The sequence below is a fragment of the Oryza glaberrima genome, chromosome 3, assembly GCF_000147395.1.
Source record: "Oryza glaberrima chromosome 3, OglaRS2, whole genome shotgun sequence".
Classification (NCBI taxonomy): Eukaryota; Viridiplantae; Streptophyta; class Magnoliopsida; order Poales; family Poaceae; genus Oryza; species Oryza glaberrima.
In genome coordinates, this window is record NC_068328.1 from 408,051 (window position 1) to 435,683 (window position 27,633).

The 27,633-nt window shown below is 44.8% G+C and overlaps 6 protein-coding genes, 1 long non-coding RNA gene and 1 pseudogene across 10 annotated transcripts; 5 read left to right on the forward strand and 3 right to left on the reverse strand.

Moving 5' to 3' along the window:
• Window positions 1–337: 337 nt before the first annotated feature.
• LOC127768397 (uncharacterized) lies at window positions 338–4,656 on the forward strand. The gene is made up of 13 exons (XM_052293977.1): window positions 338–760; window positions 933–1,011; window positions 1,114–1,203; window positions 1,282–1,326; window positions 1,414–1,482; window positions 1,619–1,672; window positions 1,749–1,847; window positions 2,623–2,733; window positions 2,838–2,971; window positions 3,052–3,091; window positions 3,399–3,458; window positions 3,543–3,724; window positions 3,907–4,656. Exons 1-13 carry the CDS (start codon window positions 447–449, stop codon window positions 4,400–4,402), a joined length of 1,773 nt encoding a protein of 590 aa, XP_052149937.1. The 5' UTR covers window positions 338–446; the 3' UTR covers window positions 4,403–4,656.
• A 78-nt stretch (window positions 4,657–4,734) lies between these two features.
• On the reverse strand, window positions 4,735–6,078 carry LOC127768399 (probable xyloglucan endotransglucosylase/hydrolase protein 32). Its single transcript, XM_052293978.1, has 2 exons — window positions 5,636–6,078; window positions 4,735–5,542 (listed from the first exon to the last, which is right to left on the reverse strand). Exons 1-2 carry the CDS (start codon window positions 5,984–5,986, stop codon window positions 4,961–4,963), a joined length of 933 nt encoding a protein of 310 aa, XP_052149938.1. The 5' UTR covers window positions 5,987–6,078; the 3' UTR covers window positions 4,735–4,960.
• A 3,620-nt stretch (window positions 6,079–9,698) lies between these two features.
• On the forward strand, window positions 9,699–11,369 carry LOC127768593 (vacuolar protein sorting-associated protein 24 homolog 1-like). Its single transcript, XM_052294201.1, has 6 exons — window positions 9,699–9,892; window positions 9,982–10,058; window positions 10,141–10,243; window positions 10,699–10,820; window positions 10,907–11,101; window positions 11,222–11,369. Exons 1-6 carry the CDS (start codon window positions 9,781–9,783, stop codon window positions 11,300–11,302), a joined length of 690 nt encoding a protein of 229 aa, XP_052150161.1. The 5' UTR covers window positions 9,699–9,780; the 3' UTR covers window positions 11,303–11,369.
• On the reverse strand, window positions 11,232–13,879 carry LOC127768592 (very-long-chain aldehyde decarbonylase GL1-10-like). Of its 4 annotated transcripts, none has more exons than XM_052294200.1 (4): window positions 13,125–13,879; window positions 12,461–12,608; window positions 12,356–12,373; window positions 11,232–12,116 (listed from the first exon to the last, which is right to left on the reverse strand). In XM_052294200.1, exons 1-4 carry the CDS (start codon window positions 13,730–13,732, stop codon window positions 12,045–12,047), a joined length of 846 nt encoding a protein of 281 aa, XP_052150160.1. In that variant the 5' UTR covers window positions 13,733–13,879; the 3' UTR covers window positions 11,232–12,044. The 4 variants fall into 4 exon arrangements, with proteins under 4 accessions (XP_052150160.1, XP_052150159.1, XP_052150157.1 ...); XM_052294199.1 differs by having other exon boundaries at window positions 12,461–12,611; XM_052294197.1 differs by having other exon boundaries at window positions 12,461–12,611; window positions 13,083–13,879.
• A 428-nt stretch (window positions 13,880–14,307) lies between these two features.
• Window positions 14,308–17,623, forward strand: LOC127765949 (uncharacterized). Its single transcript, XR_008016181.1, has 3 exons — window positions 14,308–14,617; window positions 16,752–16,954; window positions 17,111–17,623. It is a non-coding gene; the product is annotated as an uncharacterized LOC127765949 (long non-coding RNA).
• Window positions 17,624–17,649: 26 nt separating this feature from the next.
• LOC127765945 (DEAD-box ATP-dependent RNA helicase 50) lies at window positions 17,650–21,171 on the forward strand. Its single transcript, XM_052290924.1, has 8 exons — window positions 17,650–18,259; window positions 18,562–19,049; window positions 19,251–19,445; window positions 19,548–19,735; window positions 19,828–20,041; window positions 20,138–20,269; window positions 20,366–20,538; window positions 20,627–21,171. The coding sequence occupies exons 1-8, from the start codon at window positions 17,665–17,667 to the stop codon at window positions 20,847–20,849; spliced, it is 2,208 nt and encodes a 735-aa protein (XP_052146884.1). The 5' UTR covers window positions 17,650–17,664; the 3' UTR covers window positions 20,850–21,171.
• Window positions 21,172–21,197: 26 nt separating this feature from the next.
• LOC127765947 (uncharacterized) lies at window positions 21,198–22,363 on the reverse strand. The gene is made up of 4 exons (XM_052290925.1): window positions 22,216–22,363; window positions 21,607–21,840; window positions 21,451–21,524; window positions 21,198–21,346 (listed from the first exon to the last, which is right to left on the reverse strand). Exons 1-4 carry the CDS (start codon window positions 22,273–22,275, stop codon window positions 21,205–21,207), a joined length of 510 nt encoding a protein of 169 aa, XP_052146885.1. The 5' UTR covers window positions 22,276–22,363; the 3' UTR covers window positions 21,198–21,204.
• Window positions 22,364–22,650: 287 nt separating this feature from the next.
• Window positions 22,651–26,927, forward strand: LOC127765946 (cyclin-dependent kinase A-1-like; annotated as a pseudogene).
• Window positions 26,928–27,633: the final 706 nt, after the last annotated feature.

Sequence of the window (27,633 nt, forward strand, 5' to 3'; positions counted from 1 at the left end):
TCCACACACTAGTCAGGGCCACATTGGTCTGAAAACCCTCCATAGTGGCATTTTAATCTGTAGGCAAGGTAGTGAATAATATTTTGGCTTTTATCTTGTGCATTTTATTGAGTGGCTTTTCATCTAAACGAATAGAGTGACATATTGTCCGTTTTCTCATCTATCAATGGAAATAAAAAAGGTATTTTCCAAACAAAAAAGATGGAAATGAAGAAGGGCAATCGTAGTGGGCCGTATTTGAGGATCCGAGTTAGATTCGGCCCATGAGTTTGTGGTATCGAATTCCCACTCGGCACGCATGACGCAGCCCAACCTTTTTACGCTGTTCATCTCTCTCTCCCTTCGCTGCCCTGCCTGCCTCCGTCGAGAAGAAGAGAGGAGTAGTTGTTGCGGTTTTGCTTTGCCCGCTCTCTCTCCTCCTCCGCCGCCATTGCCACCGATTTGCCATGGCGTCGCGCCCCCGTGGAAGGCGCCTTCCTCCTCCTCATCCGCCGCTCATCCAGGAGATCCTCGACGACGACCTCTTCGATGTAGAGGTTAACTACAGCGACGAGGAAGAAGAGGATGAGGAGGAGGAAAGCGATGAAGAGGAGTCGGAGTCGGAGGACAACGAACCGGAGGAGCTGGTGCCGGGGCAGGAGAGTATCGGGGAGGGATGCGGGCCGGCCATACAAGCTAGGGTTTCCGGCGCCGCCGCGGAGAAGAACGCCTGCCCCGTTTGTATGGAGGCCTGGGCCTCCCAAGGCGCTCATCGAATCTGGTGAGGCCAAATTTCTGCCTTAGACCTTGTCTATTTGTTCGATTCGCGTCATGTGCCTTGCATCAATCCAAGAATATATACTCGCACTGTATGCTTTGCTAGTTGCTACTGTAGCTTTACTTCCCAATGTTCTTTTGATGCAAATTGTTGACAAGGTGCATTCTATGTGTAGTTGTATTCCTTGTGGGCATATCTATGGAAGATCTTGCCTGGAGAGGTGGTTGAGGCACAAGGGCAACACTAGCGCAACCGTATGTATGCCAATCGATCATACTACTAGCTTTTAATAACAATTTTTCACAATGGACAGGTTCTCATGCTTAACCAAATCGTCTCTTGCTATTGATTTTTAGTGCCCTCAGTGTGGGAAAAGGTTCAGACCTAAGGACATTACCAATCTCTATGCACCAGAGGTTGCAGTTCCAAATAATGATCTGGAAAAGGTTCGACTTTATTTTGTTGCTAGTTACTGCTCTCGGACAATTCTTCCATCATGAACCGGACCCTGTTTCATTCTTCAGGAAGTATTGTATCTAAGGGGGAAAGCTGAATCCCTTGGGGAAACGGTACAATTTCTTTGGGTCACCTCACCTGCATGCTCCTTTTCTCTCTATAGTTGGAATCAACAATTTTTATTTTTTCATTGAGGATAGGTGATGAAACATGAGAAATTGATAGAGGAGATGAATGAGAGATTGGTTGAGTTGACAAGTGCTCAGAAGGTATGCTGTCTCCTATTCAAACTCTAAATGATGGCAATCGTGTGCACTGATTGTTCCGGCCTCAGATAATTTATGTTGTAATTTTCATTTCACTAGAATCATGTTCATATATTTACTTGTTATGTGTGCCTTGCAGAGGCAGATTCTGTCAGAGCAGAGATTAATGAACGTTGGTAGCTCAAAGAGACAGGTAATGCCATCTAATTTTAAATTTTCCAATGGTTAATACCTGAACATTCTCATGAAACTATTTTATTCCACCGAAGAAATTGGCAGAGCATTTGGCTGGAACTACATATCTGGAGCCACCAACCTCAGTCACAGAAGATTTTAACTCTAGCAACAGTTGCGATTTTGTCTTTCAGGTTGATTCTCTTTCTAAACTGATGTATGTTATACTAATTCAAGGCGCTCTTATTCTTTTGTTCTAGTTTCCTTTGACGTGCTTTTGACATTTTGTGTATACTGAATATTTTACTTATCCGTGTTATGCTAACTTGAAACATACTGTATGGTACCTGTAGTATGTTCATGATTTAATTTTTCAAAGCTAAAATGGAGTTCAGTGGGGACTTCATGATTCATAATTTTTCTTTTCTGAATGGAACCACTACCAGGCAGCTCCTATCAGTTTAAATTTTATATAAACAAAGGGGGGAGGTTACAAAGAAACAATGTACAGATAGAACACTCGCTCTAGTGTATAAGACTCTAATCCTTCATGATTCATGATTCCTTCCCAGCTTCTATGACATGTAAAATGGACAATATGTGTCAATATTGATTGATTACTCTGGAGGAAGTAGTACTTGTAAATCTACATCTTATGTTTTTGGAAGGTTGCCAAAAATCTTAAATTCATAGCAAGCATGACTTAATTTTGTAGCCATTGCTATTATTCTTTTCTTTTAAGAAAATTAGACAATAGTGATAGCATGGGAAGCTATGTTTTTCACCTTTTAGGTATTTATAATAGTTTATTATAATAAAACAGCTTATTATGTTTTATCCTTGAATTTTTGTAGTGTCAAATGTTGGACAAAAAAAAAAATTTTTGTGGTGCAACTGAATCCTGCATGCATTTATTTCACACTGAAGTGAAGTGTTCCATTCTTTTCAATTGATAACCATGTTTTGTAGAAAGAATTCTTCATGGATGGACTTCGAGTCATGGCCATAGATGCATTTAACCAAACAATTCTTGCTTCTGGAAAAGCACCAGGCATAGGACAAGAACATGTTCTTTATAAGGTACATTTTTTAAATCGGTAGCTTTGCCAAATTGAATACATGTTATTTGTGCTTATCACCACCAACTTTTACAATATTCACCTTATTGCAATTCTTGTCTACAGTTTAGCATGGTTTCCCATCACGAAGCTCGGAATATACAACTTCCTCTGGATACTAAAACTGTCAGGGACATATGTATCTTACCTAGTGGCTCTGCTATTTTTACATCACTGGGCAGGAAACTATCGTCATTTAGGTTTGTCTTCAATTTAGTAGTCTGTTACTTTGTATTAGTTCTATTTTTTTTTATAACACTGCATAATATTCTTAATCCAGCATGACGGCTGACCGTGTCGTTCTTCAGTGTGATTTGCCGGTAATTATTTAACCCTGCTATCCTTATACTCCTGAGAAGTTTGCAGTGAAAATGTTTGTTTCGTCCTTACTTGGTTAGCCTGTTTGGAACATTGATAAATGAAAGTTGTATCTGTTTTCAGAAAAAAAAAAAGGAAACAAAATTGTAAGTAGTGAAGATGAAGTAGCCTAATGCAGTTCTGCTACTTAAATGAGGATGCATTATTGGATGAAAATGATTAGAATCATCCATAGACAAATTGATCGAAGCACCTTCAGACAATACTTCCTGTTAATAATATTGCTTTCTCTATTACAATACCATGCAGTGTCCTGGCTGGTCATGTTCTGCGGATGAATCTTCGCGTCAGATTTGTGCTGGATTGCAGGTTAATCTTTTAGTATCTCCTGATCTGAAGATTTGTTCATGTAATTGCAAAGTTTGACATGAACCGCTTTCTTATGTACTGCAGAATGGCAATCTTATCATCTTTGATATCCGTCAAACCTCAAGACCGTTGCATTCTATGGTGGGTTTATCTACACACCCGGTTCATACTCTCCATACGGTCATTGATAACAACGGTTCTAGAAAGTTTCTCTCTGCCTCTTCTATAGGCCCCTGCATGTGGGATACTGATGGTATTCAAGGCAGGTATGCAAAAAAGTGGCAGTTTAAAGGCATTAAACTCCTATTACAGCATTACTGGAGGCGTTTTTTTTTTTTTTTTTTTTTTTTTTTTTTTGCCTTTGTGCTTTGCTGATCCTCGAAAATCTGTGGAAACATGTGGTTTGGTGGGCTGTGGTTCTCATGTTTGCCTTTGGGCTCGGTTGCAGGCCAAAGTTGCTATTGGGGACAGATAATCAACGGGTGTGCATTTCTCTTGCATGTGCCCCTTCATCAAGTGATCTATTGGTAGCTTCCTTTCGGCCAAAGGTTGAAACGTCCGAGGATGCTACAGCATCTCAAGTGTATCTATCACAAACACCAACACCCTCTGGTGGAGGGAAATTAGGGTATCATTCCTTCATCAGGAGGGCGGGGAACTCGTCATCCTTCACCGAAGATAGGACATGCAGCACACTTGTGAGCGAAATTCGCATGTCGAAATCCGCAATTATACCTTATGGAAACAACCAACATCTGTTTGCTTATGGAGATGAGTCGCTGCGTGGGGTCCGGACCTGGCGACTACCATCGTTTGAGATGCATTCTGATCTCAGCTCCCTCCAGCAACCGGTCCTGGATCTAAGGTATGCAGAAAGTTCATCCGGAGGGAGGTATCTCGGGTACCTGAGCACGGAAAAGTTGCAGGTTTTCAGAATTAGGTAGCATGTCAGGAGGGAAACTTAATTTTAGGCTAGCTTTTGCTCTTTTTTCCCTCTGACCTTTTTGTAGCTTTGCTAAACGCTAACGAACATAAATAGTTTGTAGATATGAAAGCTAGAAACAGGGCCTTTTGCTATGTACAGTCTTCCTGAAAGCAGAGAGCAGTTGTGGAATGGTAACAACCATCGCCCTGTGTTCTGAAAACTGCAGTAATGCCACTGATATGATGTGCAATACACCTGTCGTTTCCTAGCTTACTAATTCCGTGCTTGCAATGACAGTTTGACAGTTGATGCCTGTAATAAGCAAGGTGTTACATTGAGTGTGGAACTTAACCTACCGAGAGTCCAATACCATGAAAATTTTCAGATGTTTTTGGAACACATGCTTGCATTGCAGGTCGAAGTGAAATTTTGGGTGACACAGCTGCACACCTCAATCCAATCGTACACAATAATTATGATGAGGGTAATAGTAGATACGTGTTGGTGCTCGTACTACGTGGTGCACACAACACATGAAACGATGTGAAACTGAAGATGCATGGCTCAACCACTAGCACTAGCACTCGGGGTAGTTGGCGTGATTCCTGGAGTAGTCCTGGCAGTAGTAGTAGACCATGGACCTCTGCTGCGCCCACCTCATGGCCGCCTTCTGCTGCGCGCTGAGCTCGCCGGTGGCGCCCGACGGCGAGGCCGGCACGGGCTGGCAGCTCGCCGGCGCGGCGGCCTCGCAGCCGGCGATCTTGAGGTCTCGGTAGCGCGAGACGAAGGGCTGGTAGCGGTAGTCGGACTTGTAGCGGCCGCCGTCGGTGGCCCAGTCGGAGGCGTCCCAGATGGAGCCGTATGCCCACATCTGGCGGTCGGGGAATGTGTTGCCGGCGGCGCGCGGGTAGCGGCGGACGGGGACGTCGTCGACGAGGAAGACGATGTGGTCGGGGTTCCAGAGGATGGCGTAGTGGTGGAAGTCGGCGGTGGGGTCGAACCAGAGGTGGAACCGCATCTCCCTCCCGATGATGGCGCCGTCGCCGGTGCCGTGCACGTACACGTTCGTCTGCAGCGTCCACGGCTCCCCCGGCACCGTCCCCAGCAGCTCTATGTCGATCTCGTCGTGCTGCCCCGGGTACAGCTCGTTGTTCGACAGCTACACATATATGATAAGTAGCTTCATGAATTCACAGCTAGCAATGGCGGGCCGCCGGCCGCCGGCAATACGATCGAGAAGACAATATCTTACGTAGAAGGCGGTGTTGACGCCGGCGGTGTAGCCGGAGGGGACCTTGATGGAGGCGCCGAAGTAGCCGTTGCGGTAGGAGCGCTTGGACTTGAAGCCGCTGCCGGAGCTCCGGTCCATCCACACCGTCAGCGCCGTCTGGTCCGCCGACAGCGTCTGGTGCTGCCCGCCCCACAGGTTGTCGTACCCTTCGCCGAACGCCATCGATCGGATCGTCTTGCTCGGGTAGTATCCCGGCGATGGCTGCGCTCCTGCGCCACTAATCATATAATTACTGCACGCCACCACCACCATTATCATCATCAGCAGCAGCTGATTATTATTAGCAGCAACTGCTGGTGGCTTCTGCTCCATCGATAATCGTCCTTAATTTCTAGCTGCTGCCTACAAATAATGTCTCTTCTTCTACTGACTAGCTCCTGCTGGTCTGCAGCATCACTGCATGAGGCCGGCTTTATATAGGATCAGCTCTCCAACTTGCAAGAACCAACCACAGGTACGTAGCTCCTGCTTGAATTAATAATCGTCCATGCATGCATATATGCATGGTCACTTACATTACGTTAGTCGTTAGCCGTTAGGCACAGGTGGAGACACAAAATGAATGATGAACCTTCCCTTCCCTTACTGTGGGGGCTGCCCGTGTTAGCTCAGCTCTTAATTATTTAATTTGCACAAATCTCACATCTTATAACTAATCAACACAATTAATTGTTGATATACATCAACGGCAAGGATTAAGGGGCTGTTGATTGATGCCATTTTCAACCATACCATTTTTTGATAATATTATAAAAAAAGAGAGCCTACATTTAGTTTGTTGCCAAACTTTGGTAAATACATAAAAAATCTTGCCAAAATTTTGATAATATTGTTAACTTGCTAAAATTTGGTAAGGTTTATTTTGGATACAATCCGAACAGCCCCTTAATTCATTCATTAAAAAAGTGGACATCTTTCAATACTCGTTTTAATTTATTTTGCATATATATGTATATATGTTGTACTCCATCCGTCCCATAAAAAACAACGTAGCGGATGTGGCACATCTTATTACTACGAATCTGGACAAGCATCTGTTCAAATTTATTTTCATCTAATTTAATTTTCGTTTTTTTATAGGATAGAGGGAGTATATGACTTGATTTCAGAGGGCCTGGTCTGCCCATCCATCGTCATGTTATTGTCGGAGATAATATACTTTTCTAGAAGTGGCAGAAATGGCTAGGTTTCGACCACACTTTGCCTCTGCTGGGCGGTTAGGGCATTCCTCCTGATCATCCGCTTTCCATCGGTGTTAGTTGCAGCTCATGTTAATGTACTGTACCAACCAGGAGTGAACCTGCCATGGGCTTATGTAAGCACTGAATTAAAGCAGCTAATCTAAATCTTGGACTTTGCCACATCCAATAAACACGTACGTACGTACGTCTTCCCTTTATCCATCGTCCTGCAGCACGCGTGAAGCCAGTACTTAACTGGAATAGATCGATAAATATAATTTCAGTCATATAAGATTAATCATTAACTAATTATAAAGTGAGTATTAGAGTCATGTATACATGCTTGCAGTCATCATGCAATAAACTCTCAACTAAATTTAGCTTCAGCGCCAAGCTAGCTAGCAGGGTAGTTGCGTTACAAATCGTGCAGCAGTCAGTGTCAAAGCATGCATGATTGATCTCGTTTCGTTGCGCCTTTGATCGATCGATTGATCACTTTGTTGACGAATTAATCGGAGAAAATTAAAAAGGAGATGATGGAGACTGAAACAGTTGAGAGCGGTTACTGGCTCGTACGCACGGCCCTTCGATATATATATATATATATATATATATATATATATATATATATATATATATATCTCCTTTTCGGTTTGCATCATATCAGTACTACGTACTACTGTAAGTCTGTAATATCATATCACCTAGCCTTCATTCATCTAGTGGTTCAATGCTGAAAAATTTTATACTACTTGAGAAAAGTATATTGTATATGTAAGTATGAAAACTTTGCGTTAAAAACTTAAATATCAAGTTTTACACTTAAAAAATATGATACCTTTGATATCTTTTCAAGTAACCTGTAATGTAATTATGGATCGGATAATGTTAACTACTACCTCCGTTTCAGGTTATAAGACTTTCTAGCATTGTCCACATTCATATAAATATTAATGAATCAAGGCACACATATATGTGTCTAGATTCATTAATACTCACGCACATATATATGTGTGTATAATGCTAGAAAGTTTTATAATATGAAACGGAGGAAGTAGCTTTGACAGACTCTCCTAACAGCAATTAATAGACTAAGGGAAACGACCGTTGCATGATATCGGGTGCGAAGGAAGCTATGGTCCATCTCATATCGCCCAGCAGCATCTTGGTGGAGGCGTGTTACCGACAAACTTTCATGCGAACTGAATATATATGCAGATAAGACGTATATATGTAACTGAATATGATTACACATATGTATACATAAGGTTATTATGATCAATTATAAGATCGACGTGGGTCTCATGAATTAATGCAAATTAATCATGTACGAGTATGTATATATATGACATAAGTAGTGGAATTAGCATGGAAGGTCAGTCAAACCGACCATGCATGTGCCAATGGCCCTAACTTAACTAACAACATTTTGTCAACTTATGCATGTTTTGTAAGGTCTGATCCGATCCTTTTCCTTGCTCCAATATAATTAGCTGAGAAAAACACATAAACCATGCAAGCATGCATGCAGAAACAGGTACATATGCTGATATGCATGCATGTTTTGATCCACATGTACTGTAGTAGCAATGCAACCACCTGCATGCATGTACGGCACCTAGCAGCTAATATTGCTAGCTCGCCCTTTCAATTTGGACAATGACCTCTCTCCTAATTAAAGTTAACTAACAAGACTAGCTAGCCTAAATATATGAATCTGCTGATTTTTGAATATTACGTTTGATAATTGATAGTTCGCTTAAAAATTTAGTATAAATATAAAAATTTATCATTCGGTGATAAAATAATTAAGTTGCAACAAAAATAAATAATACTTTTAATAAGATGAATGGTATAAAGAGATATGTAAAAGTTAACAACGTTGTATATTTAGGAGATGATACAATCATATTTCTTTTTTGACGGAGGGAACTATATATATGTTTGCATGATATGGCATGCATATGGACGCGACATTGATCGATCGTCGGAGGCATGGCAAGCAGTACAGTACGTGTGCAATCATATGGCGACGATCGATCGAACCGCCCGGCCGGTGAGCTTAATTAATTAATTATCAATCTCTTTCATCAGTTTCTCGTTGATCTCCTTCAATTAAGCAGAATGTAATGCAGAGGTTGTACGATCCAGTCATCGAGGCTGCCGCAGTATGTGCAGGAGGACAAAAATTAGGGGATCGATCAAATCAAATTAATTGGTGGTTCTAGTTACCTTAGCTTCCTGTAGATGCATCTGTTGGTACGTACGTATTCGATGGATATATAATGAATCATATATCTCGCGTCGGCTACTAGCTTCAATTAATCAATTTTGTCCTCCCACTGTTTCATGAAATCGAGCTACATGCATGCACGCCATGCCAAACTGACTGTTAGTTAGTATACAGTTGGTTGGTACATGAGAATATCTATATTTTTTAATGGAAAATGAGCAAATCAGTTTTGATTACTATGCACTACTAGATAACAATCATGAATGGATGGCGCTTGACCGGCCAGGGACCCATGCCACATACAGCATAACAACCTCCCTAATTTGGCCGCATTGTCCGACAAATTAAATCAAATATAATATCCCTCTCAATTTCAATACTGGCTTCTACATGCAAACTAACCAAAATTTGTTTAAGAGGTTATAAGTGCCCGTTACTCCGTTAAACAGTTGAGTTGGTGTGGTAAGTTTCGGTCTGGGCCATAATAATGGGCTAACACAAACGAGGCAAACAGCTAATTTCAGTGGGCTTTGTGGCCCATGATAAGAAGAAGGCCGAGTTGGAATGGAGGCCCAGGCTGGGCGGCCTAACCCAGCAAGAAGGAAGCAGAGCATCTGCGTGCGTCTTCCCCACGCAGTCGTCTGCTGCTTCCGAATTCCGATCGGAGAGCAGCTGGACTCCGGTGAGGGATCATGGAGGCGGTGAAGAGCCTCCTCAAGCCCAAGCCGACGCCGCAGCAGCAGCTTCGCGAGTGGCAGCGCCGCCTCCGCAACGAGGGCCGCAACATCGATCGCCAGATCCGAGGTTGGGGTTTCATTCTTCCATTCTCTCTTGGATCTATCTGCCCTTCCATACAGCGATGATGCTGATGGTTGAATCCGGAGCTAGCGCAGATGTGCAGAGGGAGGAGAAGAAGGTGGAGAAGTCCATCAGGGAGGCCGCCAAGCGCAACGACATCGGATCGGCCAAGGTACCCCTACGCTTCCATCCATTCGATTCGATTCCACTTGCTTGCGGTTTGCTGATGCGCATTCGTGTTGGGTTTTGGTCAGGCGCTGGCCAAGGAGGTGGTGAGGTCCAGGAAGGCGGTCAACCGCCTCTACGAGAACAAGGCCCAGCTCAACTCCATCTCCATGCACCTTGGCGAGATCGTAGGTAACGAATCACCTCTCATATATTATATCTCCTCACACACACCCATCGTCCTTATGCCCAACTGTTTGAGAATCCAATCCCCCATTTTGCAATGCGCTTGCTGAAAATTAGCATACCAGCAAAGCCCTTGTTGATATAAGTTAGGAGAATATTACTAATACAACGGTTAATCTATATCTTGTTGCTGTAGGCTCTAGTGAACCAATATCAGTTTGGGTTGTGATTGGAAGCAGGAATTCCACTGAGATTTGGATTTTTTTTTTCTTCTTTTCAGTTTGCAGGAAAGAATATAATCATATGAGCATATTTAGGAGTACATGTTACAAAAACATATGTGCATATTATATTTCTCCCCCTCATATTACATTTTGTAGAGTATCATTTGTAAGTGTATTCCTTTCATCTTCCAGACTGATGTTTGTACTTACAATAAATTGCAACCTATCACCTTTCAGCTACTGCCAGGACTGTTGGCCATTTATCCAAGAGTACTGAGGTGATGAAACTTGTCAATAACCTTATGAAAGCACCAGAGGTGGCTGCCACCATGCAGGAATTCAGCAAAGAGATGACCAAGGTATGGATTATGAAATGATCACATCTCTTCCAAAGGTTTTTCTGTATACCCATACTAGTTCTTACTTCCTGATTGCTGTGGTGTAGGCTGGTGTAATGGAAGAAATGGTGAACGATGCTGTGGATTCAGCGCTGGACAATGAGGACATTGAGGAGGAGATTGAAGAGGAGGTTGACAAGGTCCTCTCTGCAATTGCTGGGGAGACTGCCTCTGAGCTTCCAGACGCTGTCAGGAAGGAAAAGGAGAAGATGAAGCAACCTTCAACAAGTGAACCTGCAGAGGTAATGTCCAACGATTCAACATATCCTTCACATTTTGCAATTCTAGGGATTCTTCCATATCTAGACTTCTGCGTGTTTCAAAAATAATGTACCTTACACGGAGCTTGCACTAATGTGCAGAGAACTGCTATTGCGGAAGCTGTGGATGACGATGACGAGCTTGAACAGATAAGGGAAAGGCTCGCCAAAGTGAGGTCATAAAAGGGTAGTGATGAAAAGCAATCACTGGTTTGTTTTACTGTATTATACTCCACTTCAGATTCAGAATGTATGTGTGTCATATCAGAAATAGAAACCCCTTGTTGTTATTAACAAACTGATATACCTGCAACCTGTATTCACTGATAGAAAATTGTTCAATCTCAGTTGCAAGGGTAATTGTGTGCCCTGAAATTTGTCTATTCGTTGTGCGTACATACGGATATGTTGTGACATCTGTTGTAATATTGCATATCTTCCAGCTCATATATCCGGCTGACAGCCTGAGACGAAATAGATAATACTGAAAGCTAAATCTTGTGATTGTTGCTTGAATTATCAATGCTTATGTTGTAGATCTCCTTAAGAATGTTGCTACAACCCACCATGAAGCATTGACAAGTATTTGCTTCAGAGGACTTATATTTTACTTTTTGAATGGTTTACTGCGAGTGTTTGCTTTGGCAAGAGGTCAAGAGCGCAGTACATAATGACAGCCGACTAGCTGTGTGGTGATCCACACAATTCTCAACTCTCAATTGGGCCAGATCGATTACAACGAGGCTACATGCCCCCAGTCATGGGTCATGCTCATGTGGAATTTCTATCTTTAGTTGTAGGATCAAGCATAGATCCTTCAGCGAGGGGCATGATGAAAACCTTGTTGTTAACAACAGGGAATTTCCATTAAAAAACTTCAGATGCTGCATGAGCCAACCTGCTTACAATTGCAGTTGGTCTCTAATTAATCTTGTTTTCCGTTGGCGAATCCATTTTCATCTCCTTTCTCAACGTGGTTTCCTGCCATCTCCTTCAGCTGTTCCATAAGGATAAATAGAAAGAGAGAGAGAGAGAGCGCGTGCGTTAGGAATATGACAAATAACAAGAAGTTTGGTTGCTTAAGTAACTTAAAATTGATAACGACGACGTTTGTTTTTTCCCCTTGTCTAAGCTCTAACAAATATTCTCATCTAATAAAGACAACGGATAATTAATTGAAGCTAGATGGGAAAGCTCAAAAACTGCTTGTAGAGCTACTGCCTTTGACAAGCTTGCCTTATGGTATCTGTAGCCCTGAAACGAACAAGAGTTAACTTTGATGTCAGCAATATATAAAGTTGTTCAATTGCAAGGTTTAGTTAGTGCTAGTGCAGTGCGTACTCTGTCAGTCCCGTAGATGTAATCACAGAAAGTGAAGACAGAAGAGAAGTTGCTCTGGCTGTGCCCTCCCACGAAATGGTGGTAATCATGGTACTCCACTCCTCCATACAACGGGATATACTTGGTCGGATCGAACGGCAACTTGAACCTGCTTCAAGTAGAGTTTTTGGATAATTAAGTTATAAATGCTACTAGTCTATAAGTTGAGTACTACTAGTAAATGTTCACTAGTTATACAAGTACTATCTCTGTCTCAATTTATAAGGATTATATTTTTTACACAATCTTTAATAATATATTGGGCCTGTTCACTTTGTGGCAACTATGTTAAAATTTTGGTAACTTGCCAAAATTTTGACAGGATTTCTTATATAGTTATCAAAATTTAACAGCAAACTAAATGTAGCCATTTTTTTGACAACTTTACTAAAATTTGGTAAGATTGAAAATGGCATCAAAGTAAACAGACCCATTATCTCCCTCCCCTCTCCCCCTTTCTCAATGATGATCTAGCGGGATAAGGAAGACTTGAGTTCTTCCATTACCCACGTTAGATCTGCCCAGACGTCCTAAGTAGTAATATATATACAGCGATGATGTGGTTTTTACAGTGAGTACCCACCCGCTGTGGATGTGGATGGCCTCGAGGTGGCGAAGCACGAACCAGAGCCAGAAGGTGGTCATGTGGCACGGCACGATGGCTGGGCCGGCGAAGGCCGGGAAGCCGAGGATGAGGATCTCGGCCCAGTGGGCGTACGGGGCGGCGTAGCCCATGGGCGCGGTGAACTCGTGGTGGACTCGGTGGATGTGGTGGTAGGCCCACGGCGTGTGCAGCAGGCGGTGGATCCAGTAGCCCAGGTAGTCCTCCACCAGCAGGTACACCGCCACCTGCGCCGCCGTCTCCCCCGCCGACGGCAGCGGCAGCCCCGTCCGTATCCCCACCGCCCTCACCGCAGGGAACGACGCCAGCTGGACCGGCCCGACGGCGAGGAGCAGCACGCGCGCGGTGGCCGCGTAGCACCGGAGGAAGGCGGCCGGCGGGTGGCGCACGCCGGGCTGCAGCTTGTGCGGCAGCGGCAGGTGGCGGCGGAGCTCGAGCAGCGCGAGGGGGAGCGGCGCGAGGGTGTAGACGAGGAGGAGGATGGGGACGTTGTGGCAGTAGAGGCAGTAGTCCGGGATGGACGCCGAGTAGCGGAACCAGGCCGCCTCCGCCCACGTCAGGCCCCGCCCCACCGCCGCCTCCGCCTCCGCCGCCGTCGCGTACGGGAGCATAGCTAGCTACTGCCGGCGACGACACAGAGGATCGATCTCCGGCCAGCCAGCCGGCGAGATCGAGAGCTATATATATACGAGTATATCGCTCTATCGCTATATGCTGTTTGGAGTTACGGCGCCAAATTAACAGGAATTTGAGCATGATATCTAGTTTTATCGCTGCGTCTCTGTATTATTGGGCGAGGAGGGCAGCATACGTGGTCGGACTGTGGCCTGTAAATTACGATCGAGATATCGAATTAAATCCATCATTTATCAAGTGAGCTGATCATTATCTAAAACAAATAGAGTACTCCAATCAAGTAAGCTGATCGATGGGCCAGCTGTATAGTGCAACAAATGGTGCAGTGCGCGCAAAGAGAACGTACAGTACATGTGCAAGTCAGTAGAGTAGGCAACGCAAATCGTTGTACAGTACTCCGTACTTGCAAAAATGGCACGACGTACGCAAAGTCGTGGCGTACGTTGTAGCACGAGTACATAGTATAGTACACAGGACCACTGGACACATTGGGCTCACCGGCCTTGATATTGTAGTCTAATAGAGCTCCAAAAGTAGCTGCTCAATAGAGGGGAGCAGTGGAGTGGTAACAACGCACGGTGACTCCTCCTTCCTCCTCGTTCAGCCCCTTTAATTCCTCCATCCATTTCGACGGCTCCGGTCATCAGCGATTTGGGGAAGAGGGTCCAAGTAGTCGTGTTCTTTCTGTAGTAGGGGTTTTCCCTTTGTCTTCTCTTTTCTTTTGATGTTTTTGTGTAGTGCAAAAGTTCACATGCGACACATTTCTGTTATCCCAGTGGCTTGCTATGGATTCCGGCTAAATCCATCCATGGAATGGTCTTCAGATTTACCATGGACACCTCCAACTATAAGTAAGGCAGGTATGTTTTATATAAAGTTGCGCCGACTATCCTGTTTATCTCCAATAAGGCAATCACAGCGATGCATCATCCATCATCGGTGGTGATTCTTCAGCGAGAAGCTACGTTGTTATTGTTTTTCATAGAAGCCGCAACCTCCAAACGGAGGCCCCTTTTGGATATGCTTCCTGTTACTTTTATCTGTAGTTACTCTTTGTTTTATGCGTCACCGTTGCATCTAGCTTATCACCTGGTGGAGAAGAAAGGACTTGATTGCTTTTTCTAGTTTATTAGAAGTTCTTCGTCCTAGTTTCAAGAGCTTATGTTAATTTTGTTATCTTCAAGGGGTCTGTTTGCAAAACTGTTTATACTTACAGTTTCTTACGGTCCCCACGGGGGATAACTCGTGCGATATGTATCTAGTTATCTATATTCAATAAAATGCATGAGTTTAGAGAGAGGGAGAGAGAGGGGGGGAGTGGATTTCAGGTGATCTAAGCCATTGATTGATTTCAATGGATCAGATTAAGCAAAGTTACTTGCTTCTCCCCATCTATACGAGTGCACACCACATCCCAATTATTTATTTTTTTTCTAAAATATAACAAACGTCAGGAGCAGATCGAATAATATGAGTTGTTAGATACATATTTCCTAGGGAATGGAGACTAATATTACCGCCGGTTGTTTTTGAAAACATGGCACATGCATGATACATTCATTGTGCCATTTAACTTTAAGTATATAGCTCATCGGCACGGTGCACATGCATGCTAAGGTGGTGACCACGCGTTGGGGTTTGACGTGTGCGTGCATCAATAAGTGACGGAATTAAGGATGTAGTAGGCCATGGATGGCGAGCCTAGCGGCGGCAGAGAGCCACGAGGGCGCCGGTGACACCAACGACGGGCACACAGATGACACCAGGGTTGTGTGGTGCGGCCGGCCGCCGATGGGACCGCCGCGCGCGATGGGCGGCATTGGTGGGGCATGACGGGCTAGCTCGATCGCCACTATTTCCTCATCTGCATGCGTTCCTAGTCAAACTCGGTTACAGCAGGTAATTAATTGTGGCAACGAAATTGTCATGGTCGAATTAAATCCATCATTTATCAACTGATTTGTCGGCCAGCTCTATATATAATGCGAAAATACGTTGCATACGGCGGTGAATGTTAGTATGTGTTGGTTCGTTAGAAACGGCCAGAAAATGCCATGGGATTTGGCTGGCACACGTTACGTCTCGTACAAGTATATATCGTACGCAAAATAATCGTACGTATAGCAGCTGTGCAACCGGCGCAATGTGCGCGGTAAAAAACAGTACAGTACATGCATGTGCAAGTTGGTAGGCAAGGCAAATCGTTGTACAGTACTCCGTATACTTGCAAAAATGACACGACGTACTTAAAGTCGTGGCACGATCGAGTATACGTATACGTACAGGACCACGTACTATATATACTGGACAGTAAGGATCGATACGTACGTACGGCTCACCGGGTTTGGTTAATTCAACTCTGATAAATCTGCGTTCAATTTAGTTCCTGCTCTTGGGAACTACTTCCTCCGTTTCATAGTGTAAATAATTCTATCATTTTCCATATTCATATTCTAGATTCATTAACATCAATATAAATGTGAAAAATGATAGAATGACTTATATTGTGAAACGAAGGGAGTACTAGTAATCTCTCTCGCTGCGTCTCTGTATACTTGTGGAGTTTTATGACGACGACGTACGTGCCATGGGCGTACGGACACGTACGGTGCCAAATTAACAATTTCACATTATATATGCGTGGGCAGGGGCAGAGCTAGAGTATACTAGGGGGTGCCTAGGAAGCCAGTCAAGAAAATGTTTTAGATATACCTTATCTATTTTCACCATGTATGCACCCACTTAGTATAAATTTAGGCACCCGCATCAACTTAAATTTGATCTTAAGTACAGTAAATTAAGCAAGTGGTATCACCCTCCATTTCATTCTAGCTCCGCCTCAACGTGGGTATATATACATGTTTTCTTCGTCGCATGCATGCAATAGCATTGCATGACAGTACTCTTGACTAACTTATTACTTAGCTCCTTTTTTTTTAATTATTTTCATATTTCTCAAACTGTTAAACACTATTAAATCTTTGTATACAACAGCATTAACAATGCAAGTCAGTAGGCAAGGCAAATCGTTGTACACTACTTGCAAAGTCATGGGCTCATGGCGTTGTCGCACGAGTACACACAGTACGTACACAGGGCCACTGGGCTCACTGGGTTTGATTGAAGTCTAATAGAGCTCCAAAAGTAGCTGCTCAATAGAGGAGAACAGCGGTGACTCCTCTTCAGGTGAAACAAAGGTGACTCCTTCCTCTTCGTTCGGCCCTTTCCTCCGTCGATTTCGGCGGCTCCGGCCGTCGGCGACAGGAGAAGGGGTACAAGTAGTCAGGTTCTTTTTGTAGTAGGGGTTTTTCCTTTGTTTTCTCTTTTCTTTTGATGTTTTATTTTTTTTGTAGTGCAAGAGTTCGCCTGCGTCACATTTCTGTTATCCCGGTGGCTTTCTATCAATTTTGGCCAAATCCATCCATAGAATGGTCTCCAGATTTACCATGGACGCCCCCAACTGTAACTAAGGCAGGTTTGCTTCATACAAAGTTGCACCGACTATCCTGTTCATCTCCAATAAGGCAACTACAGGAATGCAAGCCTCCATCATCGATGGTGGATTAATGTAAGAAGCTACGTTTTTATTGTTTTTCATAGAAGCCGTAACCTTCAAATGGAGGCCCCTTTTAGATACGCTTCCTGTTACTTTCGTATGTAGTTACTCTTTGTTTATGTGTCACCGTTGCATCCAGCTTGTTACCTGATTGAGAAGAAAGGACTTGATTGCTTTATCTAGTTTCTTAGAAGTTCTTCCTAGTAAATTTCAAGAGCTTATGCTAATTTGGCTATCTTCAAGAGGTCTGTTTGCAAAACTATTTGTACTTGACTCCCCATCCCCACGGGGGATAACTCATGTGATATATATATATAGTTATCTATATTCAACGAGTCAACCACAATCGATATGCCACATCAGCACAGACCACATCTAAAACCGTGCACCGGCTTTAAAAATGTGGGAAACGTTATAACTGGTTTTGCGGTTGAGCGAAACGACCCAATCGGAATCAAGAAGGGAGAGAAAGTAGACTATTCCTTAAACCAGAGTGGTGACCTGGTCGAGGCCAGCCCGTACAGGCCCATAAAGCAGACAAGCCCAAACACCGCACTTGACAATATCTCCGGCTCTCCGCTCCGCTCTATCGAGTATCGGATAGGGAGGAAGGAGACGGCGGCGCTGCGAGAGATGGAGGTGGCGGGTGCTCAGGCCGGCATCCTCCCCCTCCTCCTCCGTCACCCCGCGTCCCTCCGGGGCTCCCTCTCCCTCTCCTGCGGCGGCGCCCGCCGGAGCTGGGCGGCGGCGGCGGCCACGGCGGAAGGAGGAGGAGGAGAGGAGGGTCGCGGCTACGAGAGGGTGCCCATGGACACCCCCGGCGCCTACCGCCTCGTCGACCGGGCCACCGGCCGCAGCGTCATCGTGTGGGGCGGCACCGACGACGTCAGCATGCCCTCCCCCGCGGTGCTCTCCACGACCACGCGCGTCCCCGACCGCCCAAAAGGTTCCATTATTCAATACCACTTACTATACAGTTGTGCAATGACAATGATTTTTTATCTTCAAAGTAAATATGTTCCCGGTGCATTATGCCAACATTTGGCCGTAACAGGTTGGGTATGAGATTAATTTTAACGCCTTTTAGCAACGGAACACGCATTCCTTCATGCCAATATGCCATGTCATCAGACATGAAATTCACTAGATTTTCCTGTATTGTGTGATGGATGTGTTATCTCTCTCAGTTTGCTTTAGTAAGAACTGCTTCACTTTCCCAAAAATGAGGCCATTTTTTTTACACCACAGAAAATGGGAGAAGTACAAGTATTGGAAATTTTGGCAGACTCAAGGCACAGAAAGTTAAAGTTTTAGCAAGGAGATCAGCTCACCTTAAGAGAGAGGATTCTGGTCGCATAAGCACCAGCCGGTTCAGTGAATCTCCTTCTGATGAGTCTGACGAAGATGGCGCTTATTTTGAAAGAGATAGGGCAAGAAACACAAGGCAAAACAGTAGATCTAGAGACGACAAAACCCGTGGTGCGCATTCTCTGAATTCTGTCTTGAGGCAGTATAGAGGTGCTGATGACTTGGATTTTCCAGGATCAGAGGCTACTTCTGGCTCCAAAAGATGGGGTAACATTTCTGATGTTACATTTGGACGACAGAATCAAAGGCAAAAGGGCCCTTTAGATAGTGGGTTTTTCAGTCGAAGATCTTTTAAGGAAATTGGCTGTAGTGATGAAATTCTAGGTGCACTGAGAAGTTTTGGCTTCCCTCGTCCATCGCATATTCAGGTAAATAACTTTTCAAAACAAAATTCTCTACTTGGGGCAGACATCTCAAGCTTTTACTCTCTTTTGTTGTGAAGAAGAACATCTTGAATTGTTGTCATAAGTGACTGTGTATGTCTGCACTTAATCCTTGCACTATAACAATGAGCTTTCCTTACCATGCCTAAAAATCTTTTCCTTAACTAGCCTGTTGCATTATTTCAGGCAATGGCATATCGACCTGTCTTGGAGGGGAAAAGCTGCATTATTGGTGATCAAAGTGGATCTGGCAAGACATTGGCATATCTTTGCCCAGTAGTACAAAACCTGAGGAAGGAAGAAGTTGAGGGGCTCCATAGGTCTTCTCCTAGGAACCCACGAGTGGTAGTACTGACGCCTACAGCTGAGCTTGCTTCTCAGGTATTTTACACCTTGAATGTGATCCTGCCAATGTTCAGTGATTGTTTTTATGCCAAATTAGGAAAAGCTGGAGTGCTCATTGGAACATTTTTAATCTCTCAGGTCCTTAAAAACTGCCGGTCAATATCGAAATCGGGGGTACCTTTTAGGTCTATGGTTGCAACTGGTGGATTTCGACAGAAGACACAGTTAGAAAGTCTTGATCAAGAGCTTGATGTACTTATTGCAACACCTGGTCGTTTCTTGTATCTGCTTCAAGAAGGCTTTGTGCAATTAAATAACCTCAGATGGTATGCCATTGTTGTTCATTTTCTCTCATTTTGCAGCTTGAACTTCCATCTGAGAACACATCAAACTAATGAGTGAACATACTTATGAACAGTGTTGTGCTGGATGAAGTGGATATTTTATATGGTGAAGAAAGTTTTGAACAAGTGCTTCATCAATTGATTACTGTTGCACCACTGACCACGCAATATCTCTTTGTCACTGCCACTCTTCCTCTCGACATCTACAACAAGGTTGTTGAAACATTTCCGGACTGTGAACTAATCATGGGACCAGGCGTCCACCGAACAAGCTCTCGTCTTGAAGAGGTTGGCCATTTCTTGCTTTCTTCATTTTTGAGAAAAATGTTCCCAGGAGATACCTTTTGGAGGGTACATATTTACATTTGAGAGGTTGAACTGCAGATTCTCGTGGACTGCAGTGGAGATGACAATGAGGAAAAGAATCCGGAGACGGCGTTCTCAAACAAGAAATCAGCACTTGTAAAGATAATCGAGGAATCTCCTGTCCGTAAAACAATTATTTTCTGCAACAAGGTAGTTCCTCTCCAGTATTCCAGCATACGATCTGCAACCAAAAAGAGTTTGCAGTGTATCTGACAGATGGATTTTTTTTTTTTGTGGTGGTGTTAGATTGAGACATGCAGAAAGGTTGAGAATGCGCTGAGGCGGGTGGACAGGAAGGCTTCGCAGATCAAAGTGCTCCCCTTCCATGCTGCATTGGATCAACAACAGAGAATCGCCAACATCAAAGAGTTCCTGAACAAGCAGACGGCTGACTCGATGTTCCTGGTGTGCACAGATAGGTAAGGCATCGATCACCTGAAGTGAAGCGCATGAAATCGATTCTGTTTTCAAGCGATGATCTGATTGGATTTGGTGGGTGGCATGCAGGGCGTCGCGAGGCATCGACTTTGCGAACGTGAACCACGTGGTGCTGTTCGACTACCCGCGCGACCCGAGTGAGTACGTGCGGCGCGTCGGCAGGACGGCCCGCGGCGCGTCGGGCAACGGCAAGGCGTTCGTGTTCGCGGTGGGGAAGCAGGTGTCCCTCGCCAGGAGGGTGATGGAGAGGAACACCAAGGGCCACCCGCTGCACGATGTGCCATGCGTCTAGTCCTAGAGAGAGCTCTACAGAGCAGAGACAGTTTCAGGTCAAGTTTGTGCTAGCATACATAGCACCATCTAATATTGATGTAGATAGGGTTTGTGAAACCGGTTTTGATGCATACACATATGCTGGTCGAGTGAATTAGCATCTGTCTGTCTGTTTTAGAATGGTGATGCATATTGGTTCATACATACATTCATAGTGCTAGTAGTAGTAAATTTCAGTCGCTGACCAACTCACAAGTGGTGCAGCTGCTGCTGCTTGCTGTAAACGATGGAATGTGCAATTGGTTACTACACTACTAACTGAGATGAGACTGCTGCTGCTATTGACTTGGGTGGAGCTGGAGGGAGCAAGCAGGTCAGGTGTGGTCGTGGCGGACGGTGGCGAGGAGGTGGAGCTGGGCGTTGTGGAGGAGGGAGCGTGCCTGCTCGTTGGCGGCGTCGCGGGCGCGCAGCTCCCGGATCTCCTCCTCCCACCTCTCCACCCTCTCCTTGTGGATCCTGCACGCGCCAAATTAATTCACAAACAAACCAGATTGATTATGCTGTTTGTCATCAAGCAAGCCAATTCAATTATTATTATTTGTGATGGATGGTGGTCTTACGAGCAGAGGCGGTCCTCGAAGTCGGCGGCGAGGTTCTTGAACAGCGCACGCCCCGCCTCCAGCATCTCCGACACCTGCTGCATTGCATTCCAGTCCAGCATAATCGATCGATGAATGACAAATGGCGAAATTAATGAATGGAGAGAGGTGGTGGACCTGGCGAGTGAAGGCGTCGATGGCGAGGAGGATGCGCTGCACGTGCTCCTCCGTCTCCGCCGACGCCGCCGCCACCTCCTCCTCCTCGGCGACGGCCATGTCGTCCTCCGTCTCCGTCATGGGCGCGGTGGTGATGGTGACGGCGACCCCGGAGGAAGCCGCCGCTCCCCCTCCCGCGCTCCCCTGGCTCGCCATCTCCTCCTCTCCCTCTCTTTCTCCTTCTCCTCCGTTGCTCTACACGCATCCATCCATCCATCCCAAAACTCAGATTAGATTCAACCATCAAATTTTCGACCGACTCCCCCAAAATCAAAAATCAAATGCGCCTTAACAACTGAACTGATTGAGACAGTAGATGAAATGGAACAAGTCGATCGGAACGGAATCGCGTGGCCTTGGTTCGATCAAAGCAACGAACGCAGCTGACGACTGAATCCAATCCCCACAACAAACACCCAAAACTTTTCCCCAAAAAAAAAATACAAGGAAAAAACGCAAGCGCGGATGAATGCCATGGCAACCTCGCCATCTAGCAGTCAGAAATAATCACCCAGGAGAAGGTGGAGGGAGAGAGCAGTAGCCAGTAGGGGGTAGGGGGTTTAGGTTTACCATGGCGGCGGCGGCGGCGGCGGCGGCGGTGCGCATGCGCTTGGTCCCGGTCGCCTCCATCGTCTCGCCCCCGCCCCGAACGATCCATCTGCTCGGAACGGAATTACATAAAGTACTAGTAGACCGCTGGGCTGGGCTGGGCTGCGCTGGGTTGGGAGGACGGTTTGGTCAATGGACTGAACAAAAAGGAAAAAGTGCACTGAAGATCCCTCAACTTATCATCGAATTACAAAATCGTCCTTAAATCGTAAAACCGGATACAACGAGCCCCGCAACTTACAAAACCAGTACAAACTAGGTGCCTCGGCAATTTTGACTCCGGTTTTATCCGATGTGGCAGCTGACTTAGCAGGGGCCCACGTGGGTCCCACATGTCAGCCTCTTCTTCCCCTCCCCTCTCTTCCTCTCTCCTCTTCTTTTCTCTCCCTCCGCCGCTCGACGCCCAACCGAGCGCGACCTCGCCGCGCCGCCCATGGTCCTATCCACGCCGCGTCGGGAGGAAGCAGAGAAGCGTCGGCGAGCAGGTCGTCGACCGCCCGATGGAGGCAGCGACGATCCCGAGTCGAAGGTGCAGTAGAGATGGCAACATGATGAGGCCGAGAGGATGCCGACAGTGAGGTTGACCGGTAGGAGGAGTCGAGATTGTCAGGGGAAGCAATAGCGGTGGCCTTGGGCCTTGGATCCCGGTGGCGAGGTCGCGCTCGGCCATCAAGCCCACCCCCATGGCGCCCCGGCCATCGATGTCCGGCCCCGAGTTCTCCTACGCGTTCGCAATCGTCGCCGATCCAATCTGTACTCTGATGAGGTAGCACTCTAATACATAGAAAATAAGTGCTTTGACCATTCTGTCCACCATTTATCAAAGGTTATGTGCTTGGATTGATGGAGGCCGATACTGCCGATGTTAGCTGGGACAGGGACCCTATATTTTAATAGTTTTCCCATAACAAAGGTCATTGACGAATTTTCATGTTAGTGGGGCTTCTCTGCGGCCAAAAAGTCTGATCGCGTGGCACCACCACCACCAGCTCAGTGCTGCATGTTCCCCATATAGGAATCACTGCTGCCATGCTTGTTTATGGGTAACTGCATAAAGAACTGGCAATCTCTCTCCGTTTCCAAAAAAAAAAAAGAACAATCCTAAGATCGTAATGTAAAATTAGTCCGGAGTAAAAAAAATTCCCAAAATATCCCTTCGTTATTGGAAATAGTGATTGGTTTGCAACTTGGCATCAGAGAAGGGGATAGCGTTGGCACCTTGGCAGCAGCAAAGGAGAGGCGCAGTCAAAGAGAGTCACGCACGCAGTTAGGGGAAAGCAGGCAAGGCGAGTTGGGAGAAGGAGAGGAGGAGCGAGCAATGGCGGCAGCAGCAGCAGCTTTGCCCACCGCTGCCGCTTTTCCCCACCTCTCCTCCGATTAATCCCCTCCTCCCATTTCTCCGCCTCCCCTACCTACTCGCGCCGCCGCCGTCGCATTGGGCGGCAAACGGCCTGATGGAGCAGGTAAGCGCTTCCAGCGATCTGATTCGATTCCTCTTCTTGGGGGACTCGGGGTTTTGATCCTGCAAACCTTTGCAGTACGAGAAGGAGGAGAAGATTGGGGAGGGCACGTACGGGGTGGTGTACAAGGCGCGGGACAAGGTCACCAACGAGACGATCGCGCTCAAGAAGATCCGGCTTGAGCAGGAGGATGAGGGTGTCCCCTCCACCGCCATCCGCGAGATCTCGCTCCTCAAGGAGATGCATCACCGCAACATCGTCAGGTCCTCTCTATTAACCAACCCTCTGCTGCTCTTGTTAGGACTTTGGATTCACTTATTAGGAGTAGTCATCACGGACTGATTGATTCATTGATTGATGTGCAGGCAATGCATTGAGCTACAACACTAGCTAGGACTGATTTTAGGACCATTACTCATAGTTTTGTGCAGTGTAGTAATAATGCTGTCACTTTGGCAGCGAGATGATTTGCATTGTTGCTTTGCTGATAAACTCTATCACTGCGTGCAGGTTACACGATGTTATCCACAGTGAGAAGCGCATAGGTCTTGTCTTTGAGTATCTGGATCTGGACCTGAAGAAGTTCATGGACTCTTGTCCAGAGTTTGCAAAAAACCCCACTTTAATTAAGGTGAGCGGCCCTAAATGCAAAAGTATCTTGTCATGACTCACTTCTATTCTTTTCTGCATATGGTTGAACTCAAAGCATTGGCTTGAGCATTATTGATCAATGGTTTGTTTATAACTTGGAAACAATGTGAAGGTGGTATAAGTAACCTTACTAAAGAATTACTCTTGGCTGCATAGACCAAAATGTTAGTCTTGTATCTTCTCATTTCATCTGAAAGAATTCAGCACCGATGTTATTCAAGATTTTGGTGCAAAGATGTATGTGGAACCCGCAGTACATCTTATGCTCTCCATATTTGGTGTATGGACTGTTGACTAGTTCTGTCGCGGTGTTCCATATCATAGGAGGAAGGTGCCCGGTTTGTCATTCCACTAGAACGATACTTAGCATAAACCAGAATGCACAATTTGGGAAATAGGACCCATTTGTATGTTACTTCATGCACTCTTCATGTTTGGACTGCTGCTCTGTGACTGCCATGATTTTTTAGGAAAAATGTGCATGTGCTCTTTGGACATATATGTGGCTACGTGCATTTAAAAAACTTTAGAGATGCAATGGACTGACATTGTTTGGGTAAGGTTGGGCTTTTCGTATTCTCATTCGCCTATCAGTAACATGATAGGACCAGTTCATAAGCAAATTGTTTTATAATACTTCTGTGCTCTTCTGAGGGCATAGCTGGCCATCATGAATTATCACCCCTAAATAAAGAGATGCATTGTAAAGCATTTTTTGCTCCACAGTAAATCCTGTAGACCGTAAATAAAATATATCTTCACTGTTCGTGGGGCTTCTCCATGGCCAAAAGTGTCTGGCAGCGTGGCACCACCACTACCAGCTCAGTACTGCATGTTCCCCATATAGGAATCATTGCTGCCATGCTTGTTTTTGGGTAACTATTCAGAATTTACTGCACAAAGAACTGGCACTATCCTATTTCCTTCCACTATTTCTTTTGGGTCAGAACTATCAATTCTGACAGTCAAGTCTGGGACCTTGGGTCAAAGTGGTCTCAACTCATCCTGTATTTTCTTGTCCTCATTAGCATCGCATATACTTTGAATCTTTGTTCATAAGGTATTGGAAGTCATGATGAAATTTTCTTAAATATGAAATGTGGCAACATGCTTTTATCCTTTGAATAGTGTAGCTTAGTAGTATGAAGTTGATGCAACCTTACTTGATCGAAGTGTCTGCCTTATACAGTGAAACAAAGTAAAGATTGGCATGATTGGAAGTTTTTCATGCTTTTCTTCATTATTGTGTCTACGTTCCTGTTCATGCGAAAAATATGTGTGTCTACATTCCTGTTGCATTCATGCTTGACCAGAAAGTGTATTAGTTTATTGTGGTTGCATCTTGGAATGTGACTGTTTTCTTCTTTCGCCAGTCATATCTCTATCAGATACTCCGCGGCGTTGCTTACTGTCATTCTCATAGAGTTCTTCATCGAGATTTGAAACCTCAGAATTTATTGATAGATCGGCGTACTAATACACTGAAGCTTGCAGACTTTGGTTTAGCCAGGGCATTTGGAATTCCTGTCCGCACGTTTACTCATGAGGTACTATAGATTTGTGTTCAACATTTTGTTTTCTTCATAAAGTACATTATTTTTTCGTCATAAAGTTCATTTTTCATTTACCTTTTCTATACACTAGCACATTAACTCACAATGGATGTCTATGGGAAGTATTTTTCAGGTTGTAACCTTGTGGTATAGAGCTCCAGAGATCCTTCTTGGATCAAGGCAGTATTCTACACCAGTTGATATGTGGTCAGTTGGTTGTATCTTTGCAGAAATGGTGAACCAGAAACCACTGTTCCCTGGTGATTCTGAGATTGATGAATTATTTAAGATATTCAGGTTCTATTATCGTACTGAGATTACCTTTTTTTGTTCTGTTAATTGTGTTTTTGCCAACTCTCTGATTTATGTGGTGTGTTCTGGTTACTTTTGAAGGGTACTAGGAACTCCAAATGAACAAAGTTGGCCGGGAGTTAGCTCATTACCTGACTACAAGTCTGCTTTCCCCAAGTGGCAGGCACAGGTATGACAAAACAGCATAAAGATTTTATTAGGCGGGTGAACTGCATCCATATACTGTGCCACTGATATTCCTTGACTGAAATCTTCATCCCAGGCTCTGGCAACTATTGTCCCTACTCTTGACCCTGCTGGTTTGGACCTTCTCTCTGTAAGTCGAACACCACTCACCTTTGTTCATTAGCATGTCATAATATACCCCCCCAAAAAAGAAGAGTATATCATCGTTGTCTCGTTTCCCTGTCAGAAAATGCTTCGGTACGAGCCAAACAAAAGGATCACAGCTAGACAGGCTCTTGAGCATGAGTACTTCAAGGACCTTGAGATGGTACAATGACCCTGCTATGGCTTTACATTGAATTGGCATATGTATGGGCTGGGCTGCTCATTTCATTCCTTGTGTGAACGCTGTGCCCTTCGTTTGGGCATTTTTGTCATTCAGCTGGATATATTTCAAATCTTGTGTGTTTGATATGTATATTCAGGAACGCTAAATAGATCACCGTCTTGGCCTCTATTTGTTGAGAGTAAATATCTTCCAATGACTGCCTTTCAGGCCTTGTTTAGATCCTCCAAAATGGTAAAACTTTTACCATTTTAGATCTAAACACTACTAGTAAAAGTTGACAATTTGGCATTTGGCATTTGCTAGTCTATGGTAGCAAATTTTGCCAAAAAGTGCTCCGGAACCACACTACCTCTCTCTCTCTCTAGTGCTAAAATGGTAAAACTTTAAGATGTATCTAAACACCAACTAATACTTTTGTAATGTTAAATCTTTTACCACCAAAACTTTTACTATTTACCATTCCAAATAGATCCAAAGAGGCCCTCCTATTCAGAACCAAATAGCCCTTCGTTGCTGTTACACACACCTTTCTGGTGTTCCACTGGGGGACACGCATCATTGGTGGTCAGCAAGATCCTTTCTCGTCTTGTTGCATGCGTTCGACATCATCAGACCAGAGAGTGCCACAACGATTGATCATGAACATGCACTGACAAAAGGATTCGACTACCAAACGAAAAAAATAAAACAACGTTTTGATTATAGTAATGTATTGATCGGGTGGTTAATTCTAAGCTAGTGTAATGAAAACGGAGCACGCATGCATGTGTGTGCAATTGGTTTGGATCATGGAGGAATGGAGCATTTGCATGCATTTTGCAGCAGGCCTTTTTCCGCATTGTTATTATATTGCAATTTATATGCTTAATGTGCTTAATTGGCGCGCGAG

Coding starts and splice junctions, on each gene's coding strand:
- LOC127768397 (XM_052293977.1), top strand. CDS start 447: ATGGCGTCGCGCCCCCGTGGAAGGCGCCTTCCTCCTCCTCATCCGCCG. Junction 1,673..1,748: donor TTGGTAGCTCAAAGAGACAG/GTAATGCCATCT, acceptor ATTCCACCGAAG/AAATTGGCAGAGCATTTGGC. Junction 2,734..2,837: donor AAGAACATGTTCTTTATAAG/GTACATTTTTTA, acceptor TCTTGTCTACAG/TTTAGCATGGTTTCCCATCA.
- LOC127768399 (XM_052293978.1), bottom strand. CDS start 5,986: ATGGAGCAGAAGCCACCAGCAGTTGCTGCTAATAATAATCAGCTGCTG. Junction 5,543..5,635: donor GCGTCAACACCGCCTTCTAC/GTAAGATATTGT, acceptor ATATATGTGTAG/CTGTCGAACAACGAGCTGTA.
- LOC127768593 (XM_052294201.1), top strand. CDS start 9,781: ATGGAGGCGGTGAAGAGCCTCCTCAAGCCCAAGCCGACGCCGCAGCAG. Junction 9,893..9,981: donor CATCGATCGCCAGATCCGAG/GTTGGGGTTTCA, acceptor GAGCTAGCGCAG/ATGTGCAGAGGGAGGAGAAG. Junction 10,059..10,140: donor ACGACATCGGATCGGCCAAG/GTACCCCTACGC, acceptor GGTTTTGGTCAG/GCGCTGGCCAAGGAGGTGGT.
- LOC127768592 (XM_052294197.1), bottom strand. CDS start 13,732: ATGCTCCCGTACGCGACGGCGGCGGAGGCGGAGGCGGCGGTGGGGCGG. Junction 12,612..13,082: donor GCCATCCACATCCACAGCGG/GTGGGTACTCAC, acceptor CTCTACTTGAAG/CAGGTTCAAGTTGCCGTTCG.
- LOC127765945 (XM_052290924.1), top strand. CDS start 17,665: ATGCCACATCAGCACAGACCACATCTAAAACCGTGCACCGGCTTTAAA. Junction 18,260..18,561: donor CGTCCCCGACCGCCCAAAAG/GTTCCATTATTC, acceptor TTTACACCACAG/AAAATGGGAGAAGTACAAGT. Junction 20,539..20,626: donor TTCCTGGTGTGCACAGATAG/GTAAGGCATCGA, acceptor GGTGGCATGCAG/GGCGTCGCGAGGCATCGACT.
- LOC127765947 (XM_052290925.1), bottom strand. CDS start 22,275: ATGGAGGCGACCGGGACCAAGCGCATGCGCACCGCCGCCGCCGCCGCC. Junction 21,841..22,215: donor CCGCCGCCGCCGCCGCCATG/GTAAACCTAAAC, acceptor GGATGCGTGTAG/AGCAACGGAGGAGAAGGAGA. Junction 21,347..21,450: donor TTCGAGGACCGCCTCTGCTC/GTAAGACCACCA, acceptor TGGCGCGTGCAG/GATCCACAAGGAGAGGGTGG.